General features: G+C 38.5%; 1 protein-coding gene across 1 annotated transcript in view; it reads right to left on the minus strand.

Annotated features, from left to right (window-relative positions):
- GREB1L (GREB1 like retinoic acid receptor coactivator) overlaps nucleotides 1–20,728 on the minus strand; it is a gene marked incomplete in the record, with an annotated part of 234,692 nt that overhangs the window by 127,516 nt on the left and 86,448 nt on the right. The window contains 3 exon segments of the mRNA XM_027773094.1: nucleotides 8,694–8,891; nucleotides 9,371–9,530; nucleotides 20,408–20,516. Coding sequence (XP_027628895.1) covers nucleotides 8,694–8,891; nucleotides 9,371–9,527 — 355 coding nt within the window.

A 20,728-nucleotide genomic window follows, 5' to 3' on the forward strand; every position in this document is an offset into this window, starting at 1 on the left:
GCTGCAATCCCTTCTCCTCCATTCTCCTCTTGGGCACGCACACGTGCCCGGCGTGAGTTTTAAGCCACCGGGTCCAGGACGCGAACCACGGTCGATTATGTGGAAGTCCAGCGACATAGCCATTACGTTAACTGCTGGTTCCCCCAATATTGACTTTTTTAGCGTTGGAAACATTTAGATACATTTGGCTCTCTCCCTCCAAAAAAAGTATAATATTTTATTTGAAAATTTGTTAACAAAACATACTTATTCTTATACAACCAACTTAAAGTAAATTAAATAGCAATTATTGAATGATAACAATTTTTCTTGTATAGCAGGAATATAAGAGTATATTATTATAATAATGACCTAAAATAAAGACTCCAAATCAAGTCAGTATCATATGCCATATAATGATAGAATTAATTTTGAAAAACCTGAGAATCTCCAAAAATTATGTACTACTTGGGACCAGCAGTTAGCATAATGGTTATGTCGCTGAACTCCCATGTAGTCGACCATGGTTCAAGTCCTGGACCCGGAGGCTTAAACGCCGGGCATGTGTGTGTGCGTGCCCAAGACCCTGAGAGGAGAATGAAGGAGAAGGGATTGCGGTGTGGCCATCCCCCCTAGGGGGTGATTTCTTGCTTTCTGTCTCTCTGTCTCTCTGGTGAGTGCATGCGCCCTATAGCAAAAACCTCTCCAAAAAAAAAATTATGTACTGCTTTAAGAGAGACTCCTGAGTCAAAGATGGGGGAGAGGAATATGCATCTACACTAATCTCTTTAATATGAAATGAGGGGACCAGCAGTTGGCATAATGTTATGTTCCTGGACTCCCATGTAGCCGACCACAGTTTGAGTTCCGCACCCAGTGGCTTAAACTTACACCGGATGTGTGTGCATGCATGCCCAAGATCCGGAGAGGAGAATGGAGAAGGGCTTGTGGCATGGCCATCTCTCCTGGAGGGTGATTTATTGCTTTCTGTCTCAGTGTCTTTTTGCTATAGAGTGCATGCGCCCTATAGCAAAAAAAAATCTCCAAATATATATATAAACATATACATATATGAAATGAGTAAAAGGCCCTGAAAGGTTAGGAAAATCGCCCCAGGTCAAATACCATGAGCAACCTGAACCTAAATCTCTCATCTCTAAATTAGATGCTGTCTCAACCACATAAACCCCTCTCTGACTCATCTATAATGCTAAACTTTCCCCCAGATTTAAGTGAGATACTCCCAGAACTTCATTCTTGCCTACTTTTGCCAATTCCTGCCATCTGACTTCCCTGTGTCCTTCTCAGACTGAATGTTGTGGGTCAGTTGATGTTCCAGCCCTGCTAGCCATGGATGATGTCAGCACCCATCTAGCTCACCTTACTGAAGAACCCTTCAAATTCAAGCTTTTGCAAACCTCCAAGGCAATCCACATGTAAAGAGTGACTTTTTTTTTTTTTTTGAGAGAGAGACAGATTTTTGCTATAGAATGCATACGCTCACCAGAGAAACAGAAAGTGAGAAATCCCTCTCTCCCCCTCAGGGAGAGAGGGATTTCTCCTCCACTCTCCTCCACTCTCCTCTCAGGATTTTGGGCACACACACATGAGTCTGACATGAGTTGTTTTTTTTTTTTTTTTTTTTTTTTTTTTTTTTTGTGTTGTTTTTTTTGTTTGTGATTCCCTGAGGCAGAAGACTGGCAGCTGTACTCAGTTTTTCATCAATATTGACACTGAAATCTGAGATGGGCCCAAGAGATATAATGTGAGAAATCAAAAGCGGGATCTTGGGCACGCACGCACATGCGCCCGGCATGAGTTTTAAGCCACCGGGTCCGGGACGCAAACCACGGTTGACTACGTGGGAGTCCAGCGACATAGCCATTATGCTAACTGTTGGTTCCCGAGTCTGACATAAGTTTTAAGCCACTGGGTCTGAGACTCAAACTGGGTCGACTATGTGGGAGTCTTGTGACACAACCATTTTACGCCATATGCTGGTCCCAAGAATGACATTTCTGATGAGATTTCTCAAGCAATATATTGCAGTAAAGGGAGGTTAAGGAAGAAAGTACAATTTTGGTTCCAGGCCCAATGGGGATGGAGTCAAGAAAGCACAGTCATTACAGAGAATGCCAAAAGAAAGCAAGATTTTCTAGGGATAAAAGATTATTTCAGAACCATTCCTGTGGCAAAACAAAGCTACATGTTCTACTCAAACGAAGAAGTACAAATAGTTTTTAGTATTAGTCTTTGAGAATTTTCCCATTTATGATATGAGGACATCTAGAGATGAAAAGTAATAATTAAATAACAACTGGGTTCTATGAGAAGTATGTTTTCTAGCTCCCTTTTAAAAGACTATTTCAAGAGGTGACTATGACAGTGAAAAAAGAATATGCATTATTTTATGCTATTAAAAATAGATATACAGGGACCAGCAGATGGCATAATGCCTACGTTGCTGGACTCCCATGTAGTCGACCACACTTTGAATACCAGACCCGGCAACTTAAAACTCATGCCAGGCATGTGTGTTTGTGTGCCCAAGATACCGAGAGGAGAATGGAGAAGAAGGGACTGTGGCCTGGCCATCCTCTACAGGGGTGCGAGGGGGTGATTTCTCGCTCTCTATCTATCTCTGTCTCTCCAGCGAGCACACGGATCCTGTAATAAAAATCACCTTAAAAATTAAAAATAATAAACAAATATACAAGGCCAGCAGGTGGCATGATAGCTAAGGTGCTAGACTCCCATATGGTCAAGTATGGTTCAAGACCTGGACTTGATGGCTTGCTTTCTCACTTTCTCTCTCTCTTCGGTGTCTTATAGCAAACTTTAAAAAAAACCCTAATAAATAAAATAATAATTAAAAATAACTAAATAAAATAAACATAAACCATAATGTGAGTTTGTAAAAATGGCACAATAACCAACTGGAAAAGCTCCCAATGTCCAAAAGTAGAACAATTTGGGCAACAAAATAAGTAGTCAGTATGGGTTATACCCCAAAGCATATATATCCATGCATCTATAATGATATACATAATGGAAAAAATAATAAATAAAGGAGAAGAGACAAACTTCCATGTAGCAGAATTTCACGTAACGTACATAGATATTCTGCCTTCAAGGATGCGGGGCATAATTTTCCACTCCTTAGGTTGAATTAGGCACTCCTTCCACAGTATAGCAGGTGTGTGTTTTGGGAGAGGGATGGGTAGTGGAGGTAACACGCCCTCCCTCCAGGTGACTAAGGTCAAAGTCAACAGCCATAAATCATGTGGATTGTATGTACTCTTGAATATAATATGATGAAAATGGCAATGTATCTCTGTAATCTTCCTCCTCCAAACCCATAAGCTCAGTCCAATCAGAAGAAAAACACTAAACAAATGAGAGTAGAAAGGTTTCCTATAAAACATCTGACTATCCAAAGTCAAGATCATCAAAAACAAGGAGTCTGAGAAGCTGCCACAGCCAAGAGAAGTCTAAGAAGACATGACCGTTAAATCTAATATAGTATCTTGATGGGATCCTGGAACAGGAAAAGGATGATCAGTAAGAACTAAGGAACCCAAATAACTAGGGATTTTAACTAGTGCTAAAATTAGCAAAACTGTGGGCTGGCCCATGACGTGATAGTTAAGGCAGCTGGAGTCACATGGACAACTGCATGGTTTGAGTCCCAGACCTGGAGGCTTGAGAATCATACCAGGCATATGTGCGCGCACGGCCAAAATCCTGAAAGGAGAAACGGAGAAGGGAATGCAGGTGTGACTGTCACCCACGGGGAGATGCTTTCTCACTTTCCCTTTCTCTGGCTCTCTCTCTCCATTGAGTACATGCACCCTCTGGCAATTTTTTAAAAAAATTAGTAAAGATATATCACTATTAGTTTATTAGTTATAGCATATATACTAAGATGATAAGGGAAACTTCAGGAATATATAGAAACTGTACTCTTTTATCAACTTTACTAAAAATTTAAAGTACAAAATAAAGTCTACTAGGCCAGCAGGTGGTGTGAAGGTTAAGTTTCTACATGGCCAGCAGCCTAGTACAAGTCCCAGATCTGGTGGCTTGAAAAATTAAGCTGAGCAGGGGGCTGGCATGTGGCCTGGTAGTTAAGGCAGCTGAACTCCCACATGGCTGACAGCAGTTCGAGTCCTAGATCTGGCAGCTTGCTTTCTCATTTTCTCTCTCTCCCTCTCTCTCTGTCTCTCTCTGGTCAACTTCCAAAAAAATAATAATGACAATAAATAAAATTAAATAATTCTTTAATTTAAAAAAAGAAAAGAAAAGAAAAGGAATCAAGACTGGCACGTGTGTACCCAAAATCCTAAAAGAGGCTGGAGAAGGAATTGCAGAACGGTCATCTCTTTAAGAAATGGTTTCTCACTTTCTTATTCTTTCTCTCTCTCTGGTAAGCACATCCACCCAAAGGCAAAAAAAAAAAAAGTTGTATAAAACAAAATACTATTTTCTTATCTTTTTATTTTTTATTTACTTGCCAACACACCCCACATAGGCAACGGAATTATGAAGAAAGGTAATACGAGAGAAACAAAAAGCAAGGTTGCATTTAAGAACAGGACCAGGAAGAAATCAATTCAAGATCAAAAACAGTTCAAAAATCAAGGAAAAGTTCCTAAGTTTGTAATTATTATGAGAATAAGTTCACCTGCCAAGGGTCTGCCTTTTGTTGTGTTATTTACTGACCTTATGCTCCAAATCACCATTACTGGAATTCAACTAATAATATATAAAATACATCATCAGGGATATCCAAGAAAGGACAAATATTATACAAAAATCAATACATAATCTAGTTTTAATTTAAGATTGAAAATAAGGTGTGTGCATTGGTAAAGAATAGTGGCAATACAATCTATGGAATGTGATTACATTTTAAAACCTTTAGGATCCAAATAGCCAACGTGACAGAGAATTCTATTTTCTCACTATTAGAGATACCAGATTATGGGGCGACAGGTGGTGTAATGGCTATGCTGTTGAATTCCCACATGGCCAACCATGGTCAGATTCTGGATCTGGTGGTTTGAAAATCATGCTGGGTGCATGTGTGTGTGTGTGCCCAAGATCCAGAGGAGAATGGAGGAGAAGGGATTGTGCTGAGACCAGCCCTCTCTCCCAGGAGGGTGATTTCTTACTTTTCCTCTCACTGTCTGTGTCTCGCACTCTCTTAATCCTGCTGAGTGCACACACCCTGAGGCAAAAGCCTCTTAAAAAATAAAATGCCAGGTTATCAATATAGCACAAATCAAATATTAAATTTCAATGAAAACTTCAAACTAAATTAAAAGAAACCTTAGTATTCCCCTACAGGGTAATCCTGGATTACATCTGAAATATTATAATTTTTAAAGATAGATGTGGTCTTTCTTTTAGAGCTACTGGAAGATCTGGTTACGAATACCTTAAGAATGGAAAAAAAAAAAAAGAGTACCCTAAGAGTAGATCTCAAAGAGTACCTTAAGAATGGAAAAAAAAATAAAAAAATAAAAAAAAGAGTACCCTAAGAGTAGATCTCAGCCTGTAGATAAGTCACCAATGTGGTGTACAAATCATTTATTTGACAAACTTGCCCTTTCGGTAGTTCCATTTTCAAAGAGTAATATTGAATCGTTGCCCTAAAATCAAAGTTCCTGCACAGCAATTCATTTTCATTAAAAAAAAAAAAAAGAAAAGAAAAAGAATGAACTTCATTTGCATTTTCTAAAGAAAATAGCAAGGTTTTCTCTTCCCAGAAACAGGATTTACATTCTCCATTATCTCCAACTTGAAGGTTAGAGAGTAAACTAAAAGGGGGAGGGGAAAGTTTACTGAAACAGCTGTAAACACAAACTAATCAAAGCAATATTCCCTGGCCTAAAATTTGGTTGCCCTTTACCCCTTGAAACAATCGAGTGCCTCCCAGCGGGGTAGGAACCTACACTATTCCAATAATTTACATAAGAAATTAGCAACCAAAATTTACATCTAAATAGTAAACCCCAGCACCCTATCAGGTGTTAAGTATCTGCTTATCTAAATTGCCTCTAAAAATAGCTTTACCTTCCTTTAAACCTTAGGTAAATAAGGGATTTCCCATGAAGGGAAGATGCTGAGTGGAAAGAAGCCCAGGGAAGCCTATTGCCCTATTTCACTGCCATTTTTATTAGGAAAACCTCAGGGCTTCAGAGTAAGACCCTTAAAACTACCTTAGAATGAGCCAATTTGAAAGAACCCCATACAGAATATAAACCATCACATTATACATTGTTTTTTAACTTGAAATTCTTTCTCGTCCCAGGAGAATTCAAAGGGAGAAATGGATAATAAACATTAACTACAAGAACCTAAAGTACCTGGGGGACCAGCAGGTGGCATGGTGGTTAAAGCGCTGGATGCTCCCACATGGCCAACCATGGTTCAAGTCCTGGACCTGGTGGCTTGCTTTCTCACTTTCCCTCTCTCTCTCTCTCTGGTCAAATTAAAATAAATTAATGAATAAATAAAATTAAATAAATAATTCTTTTTTTTTTTTAAAGAATCTAAAGTACCTGATGTGAGAATTCTACGTTTTTCAGGTTGTCTTGGAATTCGAAGATAGTTCTTTGTCCTCAGAAAAATTACACCTCCTTTATCTTTAAAATAGCAATGACCTGGGACCAGCAGTTGGCATAATGGCTATGTCGCTGGACTCCCATGTAGTCAACCGTGGTTCGAGTCCCAGACCTGGTGGCTTAAACTCACGCCGGGGGCGTTTGTGTGCGGTGCCCAAGAGGAGAATGAAGAAGGGATTGCAGTGTGGCCATCCCCCTGGGGGGTGATTTCTTACTTTCTGTCTGTCAGTCTTTGTTTGTCTTTCTGGTGAGTGCACACGCCCTATAGCAAAAACCTCTCAAAAACAAAACAAAACAAAACAAACAACAACAACAACAAAAAAAACAGCAATGAGACTTCCTGTATACGTTTCATGTTTCCATGTTTAAAACTTATTGCTATCACTGAGTTTCTATCTTGGTGGTACTAAACAGTTTCCTACACCTGGTTATAAATAATACCAGTGCCAGGTATCCCAATAGGCAAGTTTAAAACATCCCTACGGCACAGGAAAGACGGCAGACACTCTCTCCTTTTTTGTTTGTTTATTTGTTTGTTTGTTTTTGTATTTCAAAGTCATCCTCTAAAGTTCTTATTCAGGTTCTATTCTATTCTCACATCTAACAAGATTTTCAATGAAAATTCAACAATATCTTAAGCATTACTTAAATTTCTAGCTTGTTATTGGGTAAAAATGGGTTGAATGCTCAATTAAATTAAAGGCATGAACATAGACATAAAGCAAAGAAACAGAAATATGTTAGTCACTCCCTATACCTCTACAGATGTCAAGGCTTGTTTTATGCCAGTAATGAATAATTCCAGATATGTGACTACTGCATGAAGTTCGTACTTTAATTTCATTTGTCCATAAACTTTCTAAAGTTTCATTTATGTTATATTAAGTCTGAGCAAAAGAAACCAACCATAAATGGCAACAAATTCATGTGCTAGAGGCAGGGCCAACTCAAAGAGCAGTAAACCGATTGCTAGAGATACTTGCAGTGTGTGACCCAGGCACAGATAAACTACTAGGACAATTACCCAGGTCTCCGCATTCCCTGGGTAGGGGATTTTGACCCCTTTATCAGATTCTCAACAAAATGTCAAGAGAAAATAAAACTCCTGAACAATGCAAACTATTTAACTGGCTTTGCATATTCGAATCCCTAGTTTAACTCAGAATATTTGCACTTCAAGCTTTGGAAAGAGAATGTCCTGAGATTTTAACCCTCTTCTTTCTCTTTCCCCACAAGCTTTTCATGCACTAACATCCCCTCGGGATCTTAGGCAAGCACACATACATGCCAGTGTGAATTTCAAGCCTCTGGGTCAGGGACTTGAACCTCAGTTGACTATGTGAGAGTCTAGCAATGTAACTATTATGCCATCTGCAAGTCCTAGTGACTAGTTCTAACCACAACACCGTCAGCCTGAGACATGCCAGGCAAGTGTGTAAGTGCCCCCAAAACTGATGGGCTGGAGGAGCAGAGGAGGGGGATCACGATGTGCCCAGACTGCAGAGGGTGCTCATCTGTGTCTCTCCTCTGTCACTCTCACGTGCATAAGCACCTGTTCTATCATGAATAAAGAAAATATTACTGTAAACATTTACATTTCCATTTTCAATTTATAATTTCTACATTTTCAACATATTCACATTTCAATCCTCTATCCTAGATGAGTACTTAAAATAAATGTAAACATAAAACATCTGATATCTCTATCATTGACTCCTTTTACAAGGAGTCTATAAAGAATTAGGAAGAGGGAACATTACAAAGTTCCTTAAAGAGCAGCATCTTTGCAGGAAGTACATGGAGGACTGAAAAAGCCTTGACCTAAATCTAGACTGGGCCTTAGCTGCAGAGCATCTCAGAGAAGTCACTCAACCGTGAATCTCAGTCTTTTCGTCCATGAGATGGGGTGATAATGTCTTTCTTATAGACACCTGCTATGGAGTCAGAGGAGATCATGTGAGAACATAACCACTTTTCATTCCTTTCCATAATTACTGGCTTCTAGCCTTAAGCACAACTCTGAATAACTAAAACTGGGCCAGCCACTACTAGAGCGAAAATTGCAAAAAGAGAACTGAAACCCACCATCTGTAGTGCAAGATCCTTCTGGGGCAGGTTTTTGTGAATAGGGAATTGGTGGGCTGTTTGAATCAGACATTTCTTCGTCATCTTCGTCATCTTCCATTTCATTCGCTGTTAGATTGTTAGAAAAATCCAGGCTTCCATTTTGAGTGTAGCGGTGTACCAAATCTTTATCCAGATCCTCCACTTTAGGTTTTACATCTGGGTAAACAATATATCACAGCCAATGTAATAAAAAGACACTCGCGTAAAAATAATCAGAAGAAAAGTCATAGTTCTGACGGACATATTCGAGGAAGAGGAGACTAGCATTTTTTAACATTTAGCCAATTTTGAAGGTCCCGAGATTAGGAATTCCTTTTTTTCCCCCAGGCAGGATCTCACTATGTCCTGATCCTTCTGCCTCAGCCTTCTGGTTGGGACTGCAGGTGGGCACCACAGGAACCTGCTTTGTTGCACAGGGCAGCATCAAATTCGTGATCCTCCTGCCTCAGTCTCCTGAGTCACTGGGATTACAGGCTCGTACTACTGCCCCCAGCCTTTAGGCTGGATCCGGATATAACCCCAGCCACCCACATGGAGCCAGGCTTGCAGCACAGCATTGCAGCAGCCTGGACCTGCACTGGAATCCCTACCCCTTTCACAAGGAGCTTATAAATGTGTGTGATCGAGAAATTTACCTGCAGAGGAGAAAGGATGCTGGTCAGGGTCCAAGTACAGCTGGGAAAAAATAGGCCGTGGTACCACATTACTACATCTGAGAGAGGCTTCTATGGAGTTGTGAAGAGCTTCTTCAAATCGAGCAGATTTCAGTTGCCCAGCATACGAATTTCCCATGGTCTGTACCCATACCCCCCCACCACCAAAAAAAGGAAAAAGGAGGGAAAAAGGAGAAAATTGTTATAATTAAAGGTTATATGCCTGCTAAGTACATAAGTAGGTAACACAAAATATATCCATATATCCTGTTAAGATATGAACTGTATGGACTATGTATATATCTTAAAACAATTTGTGTAAGTTACCTGTTTTCATATCACTTGGGCATTTTACTTTTTTTTTAAAGAGCTATTTTATTTATGATCATTATCACTTATTATTATTAATTTGACCAGAGAGTGAGACAGAGAAAGAGAGAGGAAGGGAGAATGAGAAAGTAAGCCGCCAGGTCCAGGACTTGAACCGTGATCAGCCATGTGGGAGTCCAACACCTCAACCACCACGCCACCTGCAGATCCCTGTGCATTTAGTTTTTACAGCCCATTTCAAAGGATCTAGTATCTAAAAATCAACAAGTAATAAACGCTTTAAGTCTAGGCTCTCTAACCAGGAAATCAAGATTGACCTGTTAATCGTGAAGTCTTACCTGGTTAACAAAGGCACCAGACCTCTTCCTTAAAATCGGTAAGCTATCATAACCCCCTATCAATTCTACAAGTGATTTCAGAGAGCTCCTGACCCTCAGTATCTACACAGGATTGGTTCCAGGACTCCTGGATACCCAAATCTGCTGATGGCTCAAGTCCTTTAAATAAAATGGCATAGTGTAAAACCTAAACACATCTTCCCATAAACTTTAAATCATCTCTGGATACTTACAAGTAATCTTAGCATCAAATATAAGTGAAAAGGAAAATATAAATGTTAGCATCTCTCTTTTGCAAGCCACCTCTTTCCCCATTCCATAATTGGTGCGGCCTGGCTGTATCCATGACTGGTTGAATGCACTCAGTGGAAGTAATTAATATCTAATTACTTGCCTCTCTCCTTTATTTTTTTTAAAGAATTATTTTATTTAACTTTATTTATTTACTTATTTATTTTTATTTGACCATAGAGGGACAGAGAGAGAGAGAGAGAAAGTAAGAAAGCAAGCTGCCAGGCCCGAGACCTGAACCATGGTCAGCCACATGGGAGCCCAGAGCCCTTAACCATCACGCCACCTGCAGCCCTAACTTGCTTCCCTTCTAAGATTTTATTTATTTATTTATTTAATTTGCCATGCTTGTTGGAGAGAAACACAGAGAAAAAGAAAGTGAGAAAGCACTGCTCCCCCTCCCCCCATGCTGACCGGTCACCCTGCAATCACTTCTCCTCCATCTCTCTCTCCTTTTGGGATTTTGAGCACCTATACATACATGCCCAGCATGTTTAAGCCACCAGTTCCAGGATTCAAACCACACAGTTGACCATGTGGGATTCAGCCACCTTAATCACCAAGCCACAGGCTGGTTTGTAAGATCTATTACTCTAGAAAAAAATAAGAAAAAGCTCTACTTTGGGAAGAATACAAAGTTTTAGTTAACAGTTTTTTGAAGGATTTAACCCTTTTAAACCCAAGGAGCTCATTTATGTATTATCCCTGATCTGCCTTCATATAGCGAAGAAGGAAGAAAGGAGAAAATTGAGGTAGAGGTTAGATGTCTTACATGATTCCTGGTGGCAATTAGTACTACACAGTGATTTCCATCAGAGTGGCTGGGCTTGTTGAGGCTTATCAGAAATTTCTACATTTTGGGCTGGCGAGTGGCATAGTGATTAAGGCACTGGACTCCTACGTGGTTGAACATGGTTCAAGTCCTGGACCTGGAAGCTTGCTTTCTTATTTTCTCTCTCTATCCCTTTGTCTCTCTCTCTCTCTCTCTCTCTCTCGTCAAATAATAATAATAATGATCATGAATAAAATTAAATAAAATAGTTCTTTTAAAAAACCTTGTATAAAATTCCCTTCAGGCTATGTGTATATGATGTATTGGGCCATCAGAAAAGTCGTGATGCATTTTGCCTAGAAAAACATAGAAAAATACGTCATGACTTTCTTGACCACCTAATATATGAATTTTGTGTTTAGACTTAGGTCCCATCCCCAGGATATCTCATTCAGAGTATGCAACTCTTCCAAAATCTGAAAAACATCCCAAATCCAAAACACTTTGGGTCCCAAGCATTTCGGATAAGGGATACTCAACCTGGATTCGGAAAGGATGCTTGAGCGCTTCTCTGATGTGAACTGGGGGAGATGAGGGAGTGTGACCCACATAGCCTATGTGCACAGAAATGGAACCAGCCGACTCCAGCTACACTGGGAGGACGGACTTGGCCGAAAGCAAGCTGCCAGGCCCGAGACTTGAACCATGGTCAGCCACATGGGAGCCCAGAGCCCTTAACCATCACGCCACCTGCAGCCCTAACTTGCTTCCCTTCTAAGATTTTATTTATTTATTTATTTAATTTGCCATGCTTGTTGGAGAGAAACACAGAGAAAAAGAAAGTGAGAAAGCACTGCTCCCCCTCCCCCCATGCTGACCGGTCACCCTGCAATCACTTCTCCTCCATCTCTCTCTCCTTTTGGGATTTTGAGCACCTATACATACATGCCCAGCATGTTTAAGCCACCAGTTCCAGGACTCAAACCACACAGTTGACCATGTGGGATTCAGCCACCTTAATCACCAAGCCACAGGCTGGTTTGTAAGATCTATTACTCTAGAAAAAAATAAGAAAAAGCTCTACTTTGGGAAGAATACAAAGTTTTAGTTAACAGTTTTTTGAAGGATTTAACCCTTTTAAACCCAAGGAGCTCATTTATGTATTATCCCTGATCTGCCTTCATATAGCGAAGAAGGAAGAAAGGAGAAAATTGAGGTAGAGGTTAGATGTCTTACATGATTCCTGGTGGCAATTAGTACTACACAGTGATTTCCATCAGAGTGGCTGGGCTTGTTGAGGCTTATCTTAAATTTCTACATTTTGGGCTGGCGAGTGGCATAGTGATTAAGGCACTGGACTCCTACGTGGTTGAACATGGTTCAAGTCCTGGACCTGGAAGCTTGCTTTCTTATTTTCTCTCTCTATCCCTTTGTCTCTCTCTCTCTCTCTCTCTCTCTCGTCAAATAATAATAATAATGATCATGAATAAAATTAAATAAAATAGTTCTTTTAAAAAACCTTGTATAAAATTCCCTTCAGGCTATGTGTATATGATGTATTGGGCCATCAGAAAAGTCGTGATGCATTTTGCCTAGAAAAACATAGAAAAATACGTCATGACTTTCTTGACCACCTAATATATGAATTTTGTGTTTAGACTTAGGTCCCATCCCCAGGATATCTCATTCAGAGTATGCAACTCTTCCAAAATCTGAAAAACATCCCAAATCCAAAACACTTTGGGTCCCAAGCATTTCGGATAAGGGATACTCATCTCTCTGTCTATCTCTGTCTGTCTGGTGAGCGCACGCGCCCTATAGCAAAAACCTCTCCAAAAAAAAAAGAAATGTCTACATTAGTGAGGACAAGTCAGGATCCTGTTTGGGCAACTTTTAAAATAATAGATAATAAACTAAATGCCATGGATTTGAATTAACAGGTAGATTCTTTTCTTACAAGAAGTATATACCCAAAATATACAACACCCAGTTAAACTTTGGGATGGGAAGGCAGCTGTTGGCATGGTGATTACGGCAGCTAGATCCCATGTCCGACTGTGCGGGTGGAGGGCCAGACCCTGCGCTTGAGAGGATGCGGAATGCATGTGCATGTGTGCCCAGAATCCTGCAAGAAGAATGGAGAAGGTGGGATTGCAGCACAGCCATTGCCCCAGGCCCCAGGGGAAAGGCGGCCCTTCTCACTTCCTCCTCCCTCTCTATGCAGGCACGTTTTTCTCACTCTGTTGAATGCACGTGCCTTATAGTAAAAAAAAAGGTTGGAAATGGAAGAAAATCAACAGCCTGGCAAATGAAATGCTCCTGAAACACACAAAGTTTTTGGTCAAGCTCCTAAGACTTCCCCACTAGTCCAACTATACATAATTAATTCTTCTAAAACTCAAAAGCAACTTATTTTTCAATAGCACTGCACATAGTCAAAGCAGAGTGGAAACTGGAAGAGAAATATTTTGTACTACTAGTTTATGCATCTAAGTCCAAATCCAACAGCCATTTGTTCCTCTTCTTTGCCAAAGGTAGAAAACTACCAGGAACTAGCCAGAGTTAACCTTGGGTTTTCTTCTCTGGGAACAAAGGAATAACTTCAAAGGTGAACTTTCAGCCTTTCTCCTGAGCATCAAAAGCCTAGAAACCTTGCCTTTTCTTAATCTATTACCACCCCAACAAGTTACCTTTTATTCATTAGTGAAAATCTTCAAAACTCTTTATCCTCTCAGACATCTTTTTTGGGGGGGAGTGGGGTGGGGAGGGTGGTAGGAGGTTGCCATACTGCGCTTGCCAGAGAGAGACAGACACAGAGAGGGAAATTGAGAAATGACTCCCCAGGGGGAATGGCCACACTGCAATCCTTTTTCTTCTTGAGATTTTGGGCACACACATGCACACGCACCTGGGGTGATTTTCAAATGGCCAGTTCTGGGACTCCAATCATGATTGACCATGTGAGAGTCCAGAGCCTTAACCATCACACCTGACCTGCTGTCTCTCTCAGACATCTTTTTATTTTTTATTTTTATAAATTGTAAAAAATAAAATATTCATGATCAAGAAGGCATACACACACACAGGAGGAAAAGGGAGGAGAGAGAGGAGAGAAAGAGAGAGAAAAGACCTTTGACAGGGCCTGGTCATGCTGTGGACCCCCTTCCTCCAAACATAGTTCTTGCAAGTTCCTGTACAATATATAATCTAAAACTTAAAATAAGCGTATGGTCACAGTTCTCTTTTGTGCTTTTTTAATATTTCAGTTAATTCTTTTTAAATTGATATTTGTCACTCTTAATTTGGTTTAGTAATTGCTTAATTCTCCCATTAAATTGTGAATTCTGACAGCAAATATTTTATCTAAAACTGAAATTAAGGAGACCAGCAGATGGCATAATGGTTACATTGCTGGACTCCCATGTAGTAGACTGTGGTTCAAGTCTCAGACCTGGTGGCTTAAAACTCACACTGGGAGCGTGTGCTTGTGTGCCTAAGATCCCAAGAGGAGAATGAAGGAGAAAGGACTGTGGCATAGCCATCCCTCCTGGGGATGTGCGGGGGGTTGGGGGGAGGTGATTTCTTGCTTTCTGTCTCTCTGTCTCTCTGTCAAGCACACTGCCCTATAGCAAAAATCTCTCTCTATAAAAAACAACAAAACAAAAAACAAAAAAACTGAAATTGAGTTAAAAAAAAAGCACACATTGAGATTTTGTGATTTATCCAATTGTACATTAAACAGTTCTGAAGAGATATCATCTCCTTCTAAGCGCATTCCAAACAAAGCACAAATCTAAAGGTGCATTCAAAACACAAGTGTTTCATTTTTATTCAGCCTTTTTGCTGAAAATGTTTAGAAAATGCTAACAGATTTCTTTAAAGACAAGATTTTCACCCCCCTTTAATGGTTCTGTACATTTCAATTTGGATGGATCTCTTCTGAATTTTGAAAGTTAAAAGTAGTTTTGTGCCTAAGATCCCAAGAGGAGAATGAAGGAGAAAGGACTGTGGCATAGCCATCCCTCCTGGGGATGTGCGGGGGGTTGGGGGGGAGGTGATTTCTTGCTTTCTGTCTCTCTGTCTCTCTGTCAAGCACACTGCCCTATAGCAAAAATCTCTCTCTATAAAAAACAACAAAACAAAAAACAAAAAAACTGAAATTGAGTTAAAAAAAAAGCACACATTGAGATTTTGTGATTTATCCAATTGTACATTAAACAGTTCTGAAGAGATATCATCTCCTTCTAAGCGCATTCCAAACAAAGCACAAATCTAAAGGTGCATTCAAAACACAAGTGTTTCATTTTTATTCAGCCTTTTTGCTGAAAATGTTTAGAAAATGCTAACAGATTTCTTTAAAGACAAGATTTTCACCCCCCTTTAATGGTTCTGTACATTTCAATTTGGATGGATCTCTTCTGAATTTTGAAAGTTAAAAGTAGTTTAGGTACTAAAATGAATCCCAGCATCTAAAATGTCATTTTTAGCAAAGCACATACACTTACATGATATGTTTTAAATCATTATCAAAATAATTACTGTAAATGTAAACTAACTTCATGATAATTATTAAAAGCAGTCATAAATATGAGAGCAAGTGCAATGCTATTTTTCCTTGGTAACACAGAGTTACAGGTTACTACTGGAAATCTTTACTTTCTTTCTTGAAATGCCAGAAATTCTTCTGTAAAATAAACACATCTCGCCAAGACTCTCTGAAACTGGTATAATTACCAGAGGCAATCCCTGTGTAAGATCAAAGAAACAAAACAATAATAGGCAACGTGTGACCTCCACCATGTCACCAGAGACCAATTTTTCAACAGGGAGAAGAGTCAATAATCCAGAACAGAAAACATTAAATAACAAGAAATGCTTCCAAAGAGTGGCTCAACACATCCATCAGGCTGCCACACTGGAGCCCAGAGTCTCCATGGTTTCAGGGAACAAACTTCTGGAGATTTATCACAACAATCATTAAAATCTGCATAAAACACCGGAGGCAAAAACCAATTTCCCAAATGCAGAATAGAATTTCCAAAGATACGATGGTAATTTCCCAAAAGTTCATCTGAGACTTTAGAAAACATAGTGGGAAAAGCACAAAGAAGTATTTTTTACATAGCACACACCTAATTTCTTTTATTTACCTATACCCATTTAGTATTCCTAAGAAGTTGTTTGTCTAGGAACACTAATCAGATAAACAAAATTAATAATAACACATGAAAGACTTCTAAAGTTTTTTAGGTTTGGTTTTGGTTTTGGTAATGATAGGTCACTAAATGCAAAAACAAGGTCTCCTTTGTAATGTACCTGGACTACTAAAAATTATAAGAGAGCAAAGAGAGATAAAGAAATTCCCACTCATAGTAATTATAATAAAATAGAAATACATTTAAAACTGACCTTTTAAAAAGCACTGTACAAAAATACTTAAAACCATACTGAATCTGTTATAGAGTCACAAACAAAATTATAACAAATATTTCAAAAGTTATCTTTAAAATTCAGGGTTTTCTTGAAAATTTGAAATTCTTTTCTTAACCCTCAAGAACTATGGAATCTGAGCAAAAATGTTTTACATGTAAAGTAAGTGTTTGTGAGAAAATGTAAATAAATAAATAATTTTTAAAATTGGAAAAATAAATAACAAATAACAAAGTTTTTTTTTTTTTTTTTAAGGCACTTTAAATAAAATGTGCCTAAGATGGCAAAATAAATACTATTGCCAAACAGCTAACTTCTTTCAAAATCAGATGTTGAGTTAGGGGCTGAACAAATGTATCTGAATGATTTAACTTGCAAAACATACACTGAGCTGATAATTCTGAGAGGAGTTAAAGAGGGAGATTTAGCTTAAAAGAAAACGCACTGGAAATTCAAAGCAACTGTGAACATTGTGTTCTTGTAAGATTTGTTACTCCTGTTCCCTTCATCTGTCCATTCTGTCATCTGCCCCATCTTTCCACCTTTTTTTTTATAAACACTCTTAATTGTATTTGGCACTTTTGCCACAATTTCAATGCTACTTAAACGGCTGAAGGTTTTCTCTAGGCAATTATCAGTCACTACACTTAGGGTTCTAAATGAGTTGTTGAAAGGTACTTTAACCTTGAGAAACTAGAAACGGAGCCTGCTGTGTGATAAGTCTTATGTTTATATACAAGAGGACTTATTTAGAAAGTCACACACATAGTAGTTAGTAAATACTGTACATTTATAAACTAGGAAGAAAATGTTTACATACCCCATTGCACACCCTTCATTGTTTTAACTTCTCCCCCTTACTATACATATGTACATATTGTAATATATTCGTTCTTCCTATCTAGTCACATATGTACCTATATATAGTATGTAAGTTGCAGTATCAAAATACAGTCAAATTCCGTTAATAGTCTCCTTTCATTACCTATCTGCCAGGTGCCCTGTACCTTTTAACCGTATCTACCAGCAAGGGGCCAGCAGGAGGCGTGGTAGTGAAAGGCGCTAGATTCCCATATGGCAGACTACAGTTCGAGTCTCGTACCTGGCAGCTTGCTGTCTCACTTTCCCTTTCTTTCTCTCTCTACCCCTCTGGGTAAATTAAAAAATAATAATAACAAACAGAATTAAATAAATAAATAATCCTAAAAAATTAACTTAAAAAAAAAAAGAGGTATCTCCCAGCATGCAAGTGGTTTCTTGCGGTCATGGGCTGTGACAGAGCTTTCACAACATGCAGATGTTTTTGTCCTCTATTTCCTCAAAGAAAAAAAATTCCTTATGGCTTTTCTTATGCTCTATTCTTGACTCTGACATTTCCTTATTACTACTACAAAATGTATGAGAAACACATTCAGGAAGAAACAGGTTTAAGGTTATTCATCAACTGATGCCCTCTTCTATCAACTCTCAATAACTGAAGTAAAAAATGGATAATCCAGAAACTTTACACTCCATGTGCCATTTATTCTCTTTATAAGTTAAAATAAATGCAAAGGTAACTTTTTAGAGTTAACAAATTCTGATGTTTTTTAAGGACTTGGTAATAATTTCCTGCTTGCGGGTCAGGTCAAAAGCCTGCAGAATAATTTTAACATTAATGTAGGCTCATTCTTTCCCCTCCCCCAACTCTTCTGCTAGGAGGAAAGAAAAAGGTGGTATTTCAACAGTGCAAAATTCTTCGCTGAGAGAGAAACATTAAAATGATAAACATTTTGGAAAGCAAAGTACACTTCAAACCCTAACTGTTCTTTCAGACCTATACTGACTCTTATAGTAGTTGCCAACATTTGGTAAGGATTATCCTTCCATTAGACAAAAGCGAGCATTCCTTAGATAAATCAGGAGTTTTTGCCATTAGACTCATAAAACCTTTTCACAACACAGATTTTCAAGAGAATCCTTTAAGGTTTTAGGAGGATAATAATAACAAACAGAATTAAATAAATAAATAATCCTAAAAAATTAACTTAAAAAAAAAAAGAGGTATCTCCCAGCATGCAAGTGGTTTCTTGCGGTCATGGGCTGTGACAGAGCTTTCACAACATGCAGATGTTTTTGTCCTCTATTTCCTCAAAGAAAAAAAATTCCTTATGGCTTTTCTTATGCTCTATTCTTGACTCTGACATTTCCTTATTACTACTACAAAATGTATGAGAAACACATTCAGGAAGAAACAGGTTTAAGGTTATTCATCAACTGATGCCCTCTTCTATCAACTCTCAATAACTGAAGTAAAAAATGGATAATCCAGAAACTTTACACTCCATGTGCCATTTATTCTCTTTATAAGTTAAAATAAATGCAAAGGTAACTTTTTAGAGTTAACAAATTCTGATGTTTTTTAAGGACTTGGTAATAATTTCCTGCTTGCGGGTCAGGTCAAAAGCCTGCAGAATAATTTTAACATTAATGTAGGCTCATTCTTTCCCCTCCCCCAACTCTTCTGCTAGGAGGAAAGAAAAAGGTGGTATTTCAACAGTGCAAAATTCTTCGCTGAGAGAGAAACATTAAAATGATAAACATTTTGGAAAGCAAAGTACACTTCAAACCCTAACTGTTCTTTCAGACCTATACTGACTCTTATAGTAGTTGCCAACATTTGGTAAGGATTATCCTTCCATTAGACAAAAGCGAGCATTCCTTAGATAAATCAGGAGTTTTTGCCATTAGACTCATAAAACCTTTTCACAACACAGATTTTCAAGAGAATCCTTTAAGGTTTTAGGAGGCTGCTCCTTTTACTAAGTAACAAAATACACCCCATGGTGTCTCTCTGACCCCACTCAGCTGTCCTTTGACCTCTTCAATTGTTGAAGCCTAACTCCCGGGCCCACAGAATTTGCCTCCCATATCAAAAAGGCTAATGTTGCTTCCTCCTAGCACCTGGTGAAACAAAATGCAACAGTTCTCTCTCTTTCTTCTGCCTCCTCCTTTCCCTCTCTGACTATTTTCCAGATGTTCCAGCCAGGCCCAAACGTTAACCCAATACCGGTTTCAGTATCTTCCTTCACCATCACCATGAAGGAACAAACAGGGACCAAACTGAAGTGACGATGAATCTCTTGTTCTTTTTGGCCTCAAAAAGGATACAACGGGTCATAAAAGAGGAAAAAAAAAAAAAAAAAAGGAAAAGATCTTTGGCCTTCCTTGGAAATGCCAGGCTATTTAAGCACATTGTAACCTCCAAAAGGAAAAGGCATTGCTGGGTTATACCCCTTCTGATAGATGCGAGTTACCTAAAACGGTAGCCCTAAATTCTTAATTCTAAGCAAGCTGTTGGTATTCTTTGAAAAGGAGGCACTGTCACCTTTTTCCCTTTTCTAAATTGAAAGACTTCTAAAATTGAAAAATACCTTCACAAAACCTTTATAACATACATAACAGGATAGTATTGTACGAGACAAAGTGTAAATACATGCAATCATTAGATTTGGTTTGGGTTTGCACAGAGGTCAATAATTAAGAAGCCTCTTTTTATTAGTCCATTTGAAAGAGAAAAATCACACTCAGTAAAGGAGAATCAAAATCAGAATTCTTGTTTTCTTAATTTAGGAATATAGGAAATACAGAGGCTGTTGTAGACTTAGTGCTGAATAAGTTTGGGAAGCTTAGGGAGGATGGGGGAGGGGAGAGGAAAGTAGGCAAGAAAGGAAATGGAGAGTTCATAGAAATAGCTCCTTAAATCAGTTTCAGGACCAAATAAAGTGAGGTCTATTTAAATTCTAAATATAACTTGCTAAAACAAATTTGATCTTGAACATTTTTTGTGGGGGGAGGGAATATATCATTACACAATACCTTGGTTTATTTATTAACATTTTTGTATCACGTTCATGATTAAGTTGAGCAGTCGACACTTCAGGGAGCCTGATGCCTAAATTTTAACTTGTTTGAAGCTTTTCTGCACCTGCAAGAACATAAAAAATAGAAATATATACATAAAGACCATTTAGAAATGTATTATCTTCTATAATACAACAAATATTCATGATTTTAAAAATATCATAATTAGAAATAGATCATCTTATGCAATGCCATACACATCATAACTGGAAAAGATTCAGACAGTCCTCATTTCTAATACTCCCCAAATAATCACTTGTTAATAATAGATATAAA

This window comes from Tupaia chinensis, unplaced genomic scaffold (genome assembly GCF_000334495.1).
Source record: "Tupaia chinensis unplaced genomic scaffold, TupChi_1.0 Scaffold000320_2, whole genome shotgun sequence".
Classification (NCBI taxonomy): Eukaryota; Metazoa; Chordata; class Mammalia; order Scandentia; family Tupaiidae; genus Tupaia; species Tupaia belangeri.